Raw genomic sequence first — 8,987 nt, forward strand, 5'->3', positions numbered from 1 at the left:
TGTAGACAAAGGTCTGGTAGTGCAAGTACAACAAACTAAGTCATTCTCTCTCTCTCTCTCTCTCTCTCTCTCTCTCTCTCTCTCTCTCTCTCTCTCCCTCCCAGGGGGACGGGCGGTGCCTCAGGACCAGTCACCCACTTCGACCTGCCCTCCAGGACCCTCCGGACCTCCGCCGGCCGTCAACGGCAGCAGCGACGTCATGGTGAACTTTGACCCCGACCCGGCGGACCTGGCGCTGTCCAGCGTGCCGGGCCAGGAGGCGTTTGACCCGCGGCGGCACCGCTTCTCCGACGAGGAGCTGAAACCTCAGCCGATGATCAAGAAGGCCCGCAAGATGCTGGTCCCCAATGAGCAGAAGGTACTACATCTCCCACAATTCTTGGCTGTCCTGGTAAATTCTTATGTTTTTGTGTTCTGAAGTTGCATCCTGACCCTTATAACCTATGCGCTCTTCTTCTTTTTTTTTTGCTCTCCTCCCGCCCTGCCTTCCTCCCCCAAACATCACAACACACCAAACTGCCGCCGGTGACAGGACGACAAGTACTGGAGCCGGCGTGTCAAGAACAACGAGGCGGCGAAGCGCTCGCGGGACGCCCGGCGGCTGAAGGAGAACCAGATCTCCGTGCGCGCCGCCTTCTTGGAGCGGGAGAACGCCGCCCTTCGCCAGGAGGTGGCCGACATGAGGAAAGAGCTGGGCCGCTGCAGGAACATCCTCAACAAGTACGAGAGTCGACACGGAGACTTGTGAGGCGGCGGCGGAGGAGGAGGAGGAGGAGGAGGAGGAGGAGGAGGAAGAAGAAGGAGACGCGGGAGGAAGGGGCGGGAGGGCAGGAGGAAATGAGGAAAAAGGGTACAAGGCAAACCCACCAACAGCAGCACTTTAGTTGAAGTGGCGAGGGGGGGGGAAGGCCGGCGTAGATCTGCACCAAGCAATGTGCGACACCGGGCGCAAACACGACAAGCGCGTCCAGGCTTCAGGATGTCACGGCAGGAAAGCACAGCGACGCCACGTTTTCCAGTTCGACTCTCTTTGTACTTGCTGCTTCGCTGAAATCCACACAGCGTGCCGTATCACCGTGCGTCACCTCGGCAGCTTCCGTCGCCCTCGGCGCTGTGCTTACGCCCGGTGTCGCGCGGCGTTTTTCGCAGGTAGTGCGTTCCGGCCGCTGCTCCGGCCAGTTCAAACAGGGTGTTGAATTCACATTATGCCAGTGAAGTCTCACTTTTTAAGCTCAAGGCACGGATACAAGCCAGGAGAGGTCAGATGTGTAATTTTTTTCTATAAATAGGACAAAAGAAACATGTATATTTTTGAAGTGGGCAGGAAGGCCAGACCAGTCCAGCGAAGAGGAAGAGGAAGAGGAGGAGGTGGTGCAGGGTTTTCGTCCATGACGCAAAGAGATTTTGACATAGGATTACTGTATATTTTTCTATTAGCAAAGATAGTCCGGAGGAGGCTTTTGGAGATAATCTTTTGTATATTTTATATATGGGGCAGGGAGGGGCTCTTAGCTGGACAGTCACGGGGCCACACAAAACGCTGTTCCTCCCAGCTGTTTATCGCTAAACAACAGATAATCTATTTTCGATTTCACTGAGCTGGTTAGTTGGAGGTGGAGGCGTTACCGAGAATGTATCACGGTTGAATCAGGTATTTTACACGGTGCGAGACAAGCCGGAGTATCTTAGTAACGATTGTTTTGGGATCGTGGCGAAGGGGGCGGGGGGGCGGGGGGGGGGGGGGGGGGGGGGGGGGGGGGGGGGGGGGGGGGGGGGGGGGGGGGGGGGGGGGGGGGAGAGGCATTAGAAGGAAACAAACGGTGAAACAAAAAATTGTATAGTTTTAAGACATTTTTGTGTTTTGTTTTCTTTGTGAGCTCGTTCAAGCACTTGATTTGTTGTCTTCTATTCGATTCTGTGTCTGACTTTGAAACGATTCCAGGTCTTTTAATTTTTTTTTTTTGGAATATGAAGGAGAAAAAGAGAGACGAAAACAGGAAGTAATTAGCCATCAGAACAGCTGGATGTGAGCAGATGTTTGAAAATAAATAAGGTGGAGAGAATTTTGCTGGCGGGGTTTGCATTTAGTTTGGTTGGACGTGTCTGGCTCGCACACACACGCACGCACGCACGCACACACACACACACACACACACACACACACACACACACACACACACACACACTGTACTCACAGTGACAATTTGTCAATAGTGACACAACACGGTTGCAGTCTTTCTCTCTCTGTTTACTCCTCGATTTGTCCAGGACGTGCAAAAATGAAATACTAACTGGTTTAGGGAGGATTTGCCCAGATTGAACAGTGACTGAAACATTCAGCATGCGGACACACAACCAACACTCGGACACACTGTCCTCACCCAGGTTTGAACCCTTATTGTTGTTGTTGATGTTGTTATGGACTTCTATGGTGCTGATCTGATCTGATCCTTCACCACACACACATGCACACACACGCACACGCACACACATGCAAACACTTCCACCACCTTAAACACAGTACTGAACTGCCTATACCCTTTCGTTGTCTTTTATTCCTTCTTTTTAGTTTATTTTTTTCTTCTTTTGTTGCATATTGTATCGATAAATCATATATAGATTTACACACAAACACTTGTCTATACCTCTCCTTCAAACTTTACCCAATGAGAAACGAGAAATGCACCCTACTGCTACTGTACCATACAACTATTGAATAATAAACTATTCTCTCACTATATATATATATACATATATGTATGTATATGTATGTATATATATATATATATGTAAATGTATATTATATATGCTTGAATTATGTGATTATAGTTGTAATATACATAATTGAATATTGAATATATTACCGAAAATCCCATTGAAATCATGTCAGTTTTTTCTCAGGTGTTTTTGTCTGAGGTATTAAATACACATTAAAAAAAACACAAAAAAGTCTTTGATTGGATCAAAAATGTGTTGTTGTTTTTTTTGGGGGGGGGGATTGATATTTGATTCTTGTTACAAAGCATTTCACAGCTGTTGGGTTTTGTTGTCATGGTTCTGTTGTACCCAGTCTTTTACTAATTAGGACAGATACCTTTCTCCTCAGACCAACTGACCGGTCGCTAAGCCCCGCCCAACGCAGTTACTGGTTACTGTTGCCATGCCAGTCAAGCCTTCCATTCTAGAACTTTCACTATGGCAACAGTGGCAGATTTGATTAGCTTTAGCTAGCTAACGATTCAGTTGCTGTGTCCGAAATCACTCCTTTGATACACATTTACTAATCCCTACATAATAGACACTAAATAGTTAACTCAACTGCGAGCAAAATAAGATGTTGGACACTTAAGAATCAACCTTAAAATGGCTAGTACGCTTTGAAACAAGGGGGACACAGACTGTTGACTTTACCAACTACTGTCATTAGCAGATTATATGACCTGTAGCTAGCTCACGGAGTAGTATGACAATTTGCAAAAGGGTCTAAAATATGCATTTGATGGCTACATACAGATGTAATACTGTGTAATGTTGATGTAGTTAAGACTGAGGCAATAGACAACGGCCGCTGGCATATTTTATTAGCTGTGGCTAGCTAGCTAATTAAGCTCCCGTTATTTTGGGGAAATAACATCCAGTACTGGTGCTATCAATGGCTTTTATAGTTGATGTGTTAATTCTGAATAGAACTTTATCTAAAGTAATTGGTTACCCCACACAATATAATGTAGTTAGCTAATGATATGCTAACAGTTGGCCTTGGCAGTAACTTTAGTTTCTTTTTAAATAAAGACACAACTCTTAATTAGCTCTTAATTAACCATTCGCTAACCCTTCCCCAAACAGCGACTATCATTGCTTAGCAATCGAAACTTAGCATTTGATTTCTCAGCAAACTGAAGACGTGGGTATGGTGCTGTAGTAAGAGCGATATTCAGCATTTCAAGAGTTTTGAGGGTCGCATCTCTTATCTTGCGTGTATCTCCTTTCCAAAAAAAAGGAACACATCATCAAATCAAAAGTGTAAGACATGGATTTAACTGTGTGTTTGTCTGCTCTGAACAGGCTGCTAACCATGCTGCTAACATTAGCATGCGTGGATAAAAAAGTAACCTATTGTTCTTGTTACCTACTTTGCAGCCATAGTTGCTCATATAATAATTGCTGTTGTTGTGGTGGTGGATACAGATTTATTTTCAGTTGTTTCATGCAGTACTTTGTTTTCTTCAGGGGGATTTGATTCCCACATAAATCCCCTTTCCATTCCCACAAACAACTTTAACTTGATTTCCCATGAGCCTCTCGGCACCATCCACAGAAGCATAACTGAATCCCAGGTGTATCATGGGAGCTATAGTTCTAGCCTTGTATATATATTTCTTTTTCTTGGTCTTCTTTTTTTAGGAATATGTTCAAACCTGAGCCACAGACACAAACTTTTGAATTTAAATCCCTGGAAGAAAAGTCTCAGAGCATCTCACACTTCTATCCGTTGACGGAAGAAGGAAATGTGTTTTTTTTCTTTTTGATATCTGGGACTTTTTGGATTTCTCTACAGACGTTTCAGAAACTTTTTGACAGTGCTATTTTTCTATGTAACTGTGATGTTGAGCATGTAACAACTTCTTCTGGCGGGCGTTTGAGGCCCACTCTTCACGTGGTGACAGTTTACCGTTGTACGATGAAACAACTTTGCGGGTAATGATGAAAACAATAATATGACAATATCATCATATCACAGAATAACAATAATGTACACAGCCTTGTTATTTCTCCTTCAGTTTTGTGGATAATTTTTGTGGCTAACTTCTCTTTGTTGTGACTGACTGTTTTAAAGTCCCTTGAGTGCAACGCTACCCCGACTCCTCACCAGTATTGTGTGCTGTCCACAGGGATGATGTGGTCTGGCGTTTTCCCCTCCAAACACCAATAAAAGCTTATTCTCACTCACTGACGGAGCTTTTCTGGTGTCTTGCTGTGTGATCTGAAAGTGCAAGTGGCAAAAAGTCCGGGCCTGAAAAGTAAAAAATAAGTGAAAAGTGCCCTTTACCTGCCTTCTATCTAATTTCCAACAGGGGGCCACTGCTCCAAAAAGAAGTCCGATTGCATAGAACAGTGATTCCCAAAGTGGGGGTCGGGACCCACAGGGGGCTCGCGAGCCAGACAGGGGGGGTCGCAAGTTGATTTCCAGAAATAAAATAAATATTTAAAAACGATTAGAAATAGCATATGTTAGCCATGATTTTAACACAAGATAAAACCAGTGGCAAAATTTAAAATAAAACCAAGCAAATAAATAAAAAGGGAACAGCTCTTTTGAGTTTTCTTTGACCACTCTGACCCCGGAGGTCATTGCGACAGATTTACGACATATTAGCGAGATAATCAGTCATAGCAGGGCGGTGTGCAGCGCGACTGAATGTGGAGGAGGATCTCCGAGTAGCTGGTCTCCAATGTTAAACCAGGACTGGACTCTGTGCTCCAAACATGCTGCACATCCATCTTATTAGGCGAGGTAAAGTTCAAATTAAAGTAATGAGTAAATTACTGTAGAATAATGTTATTTTGTGTTTTATTTTGTGTTGTCAACATGCTGGTGTTTGGTTACGCCTATAGTGCGTGCGCGGTTGCGTAAAATGTTTATCTACGTTTATAGTGGGGGGGTTGCACTTGCACCGTTACTTTGGGGCTCGTGGGCTGAAAATTTTGGGATCCCCTGGCATAGAAGACTATGATGATGAAATGATCGTACTTCTCACTTGATTTGGTATCTCAATAAACATTTTCATTATGAGTTTAAGATTTCAATCATTGGTTTCAATTCTTCTTCAATGGAGCGTGAAGTTATATTTTTAAATAGACAATAAAGCGGGGCATGTTTTAGGGTGTGGCTACACGCTAACCTGTCAATCAGGACAGAGGCTTAAGGCTGTTTGATGGCTGTGCGTAGAATCGACGGCGTACCCCCGCAGACCCCTCTGCGTCTACGCAGGACCCGACGCCGTAGCCTGACGTGCACCTCTTGAAAAATGTAACTACACGTTGCATCGACGCACATCTCTAGGCCGTGGCTTGGTAGCATTTCCCCCGACTCATTTCCTGCATCTCCTTCTCCATAAACAACATGAAATCAAGGAGAGGGTTAACTTTTCCTGCTTCAGATTTCCCACCGTGGTCAGAAAACACAGGGGAGACACTTTGGTTCTCTCACTACGACTCCAGAGTCGCTACTCGCTCCAAAGCTAATCGCGTTAGTCTCTCACTTCACTTCACCCACGCACACTCACATGGCCGCACAAGTATACATCCGGCCACTTAAGTAGGCTATGGCGAAAGCTCTGCGTGGAGCCTCCACAGAACCATAAAAAGGCTTTTAGCAATGTGTATCCGTGGCCCTGTGTACATTAGAATAGCCGTGGACATTTGTTTTTGTGGTGTTCACGTTTTCATCTCAAACTTTTAACTTTCCACTCCATAAACGTTGATTGGAACATTTTGGTCGCCTAAAAAATGTCTTGTTCAGGTTGCTCTAGCACCTTGTCAACCAAAAGCTAGCTAGCTTATGCTAGGCTTATCTGATAACTTAAGGGAAAGTCTGCTAGCTCTGTGTGCTAGGCTACTATACTTTGGCGATGACTCGCCTCAGAAGGGTTGAAAATCGGCAGAGTTTTCCCTCTTTAGCCTAGCAAAGCAAAGTGCCATCGAAACCACAAACAACACTGGCTTGTAACCACGTCATCCACCCTAGCTCCACTCTCTTACGCTTTAAAACGGAAGTCCACAAACCAATTGGTGACTGTAAAAGTTACGTGGGAAGTGCCGTTACCTGCAGCTGTTTTAATAACCACAAGAGGATGGCTCGATAGGAATAAAGGACTGTATTAAAGTCAGTTTGAAACTCCCCAACAATACAGAAAGGTGCTATTTCCTCCTGTTTGGGTATTGTTTGCTAAAAACTACAGTGACCCGCTGTTTAGTAATTACTGAGCTTTTAAAGATTTTAAAGATTTAGGTGTGTGGCTTGGTGCTGGTAGCCACAAACAAAGGAAAGGGAAATTGAGGCGGATTAGAACAGTGTTGTTTTTGGTCTTTTAATGGAATTTATTGACAATAATCTAGAGCTTTGATTGCCATCTTGACTGGTAACAGCCTATCACAGTCAGCACTCATAGCTGCTTGGCCCTCCGCTTCATCCAGACTGCACACTGTTGCCAAAATTATGACATGTGATGCCATAACTCCTTTGTGATTTGCCTGCCCAGAGACTGCTGATGAAATGTAGCTATTAAGCTAATTCCGGGATAGAAAATGAAAGCCCTGTGAAATAAATAACACATGGCACCTGAATGTAAATCATGTACTGGAGCTTTTACTGTTTGATCTTAATTAGTTACAATTTGAACACATTATGTATAGTTACTCACTTTAACAATTTCTCTGAATTTATTGGTGTGCCCTCTTCAGCCTGTATGTGAGATATTGTATGAAAAATAAATCTATTACACAGAAAGTGCAACAGCAAACCATTGGGAGGCACTCAGACCCTTCTGACAGCTTCTCTGTTTTAGATTCACAAGGAGTGTGTGTGTGTGTGTGTGTGTGTGTGTGTGTGTGTGTGTGTGTGTGTGTGTGTGTGTGTGTGTGTGTGTGTGTGTGTGTAGATCTCATCCTGTCCATGTGCATTTACATTTGTCTCTGGATGCATGTCCTAATGTGTGTGTTTCCATGACTACTACTATGAATTGTAGGCCCCCTGGACGGGCAGCGGAGCCTCTCATCCTCAGTTATGTAACACACCATCCTGGTCTCTGTGGGGGGGGGGGGGGGGGGGGGGGGGGGGGGCTATCTGGTGGGTTGTTTCAGCTGTTCAGCAATGTTTGCGTCACCGGCTCCCCCTCATCACACCGCAGACCATCTGCCCAAGCTGGGGCGACGATCCGAGCCAAAGCATGCTACATCGGCCCGCTCTGTGCCGAGCTGTGCCAGGTGGTACCAGGTGGTACTAGGCCCTTTAACCCTGCTGCTGCAGTTATTTACAGTCAGACCAAAGAAGTCCCAGATAACAAGGATCTGAAATCATTCTGTTACCAATTCAATAATATTCCCTTTACTGTTGAATTACCACTTAATCAATAATCTGGATCGACGGCGGTTCCTTTACCAGAAGTTCTGCGTGATGCCTCTCACTGTCTTTTTTCTTTGTGTTTACTTTAAACTCCGTTTGCATCGAGGAACGTTAACGGGAACCTCCGAGCAACGTTACACACTGAAAATGGCAACTTTTGAAGAAACTTTGGATCCTGCAACAAGGCAGGCCCGCTTAGTTCGTTCAGGTAATGAAGTGACGTTGTGGATGATTGGCTGTGGAGAAAATACACACGGCGATACACTAATTACGTTAACCATGTATCCAGCTTTAAATTTAAACACAGACACATGAGGAATTTGTGCTTCCATGAAAGTGTGTCCAGCAGAAGAACTGGTTGAAAGGTAAGTTCAATGTTCCACCTCGAGCCTCAATGGAAACCAGATGGCTGACTTCCACACACACACACACACACACACACACACACACACACACCACCCAACCACACACACACACCACACACACACACCACGCACACACACACACAGGCGCATTTCACCTCTGTGTGCCTCGTTAGTTCAATTTAAGAAGCACCTTTTATGTACCATAAAAATCCTTAGAATAATTCAAATCAATTTAGGGAGAACCAGACACAAAGATTTAGATGTAATTACAAATTTGGACAATTAAACCTAAATAAAAGTACAAAGTCAACCATAAGTGTAAAAGTCAGTTAATTATTTGGAAGATTTCACCTGAGACACACAGAAGAAAGATCTCCTCTTCCTTTACACTCTGCTGTCATCCCTTAAGTCCCACTGGTTACCCTGACAACCCGTGTGGGTGTGGTGTGTGTGTGTGTGTGTGTGTGTGTGTGTGTGTGTGTGTGTGTGTGTGTCCA

The 8,987-nt window shown here is 44.7% G+C and overlaps 1 protein-coding gene across 4 annotated transcripts in view; it reads left to right on the forward strand.

Annotated features, from left to right (window-relative positions):
• Positions 1-958, forward strand: part of dbpa (D site albumin promoter binding protein a) — a 29,783-nt gene extending 28,825 nt beyond the window's left edge. For 3 of the 4 annotated variants that reach the window (XM_032535854.1, XM_032535856.1, XM_032535857.1), the window contains exons 4-5: positions 105-358; positions 533-958. In XM_032535854.1, the coding sequence (XP_032391745.1) occupies positions 105-358; positions 533-748 (470 nt within the window). In that variant the 3' untranslated portion in view covers positions 749-958. The remainder of the gene's footprint in view (positions 1-104; positions 359-532) is intronic. The other variant, XM_032535855.1, reaches the window with a different exon arrangement.
• The last annotated feature ends 8,029 nt before the right edge of the window (positions 959-8,987 follow it).

This window comes from Etheostoma spectabile, chromosome 14, assembly GCF_008692095.1.
Source record: "Etheostoma spectabile isolate EspeVRDwgs_2016 chromosome 14, UIUC_Espe_1.0, whole genome shotgun sequence".
Lineage (NCBI taxonomy): Eukaryota > Metazoa > Chordata > Actinopteri > Perciformes > Percidae > Etheostoma > Etheostoma spectabile.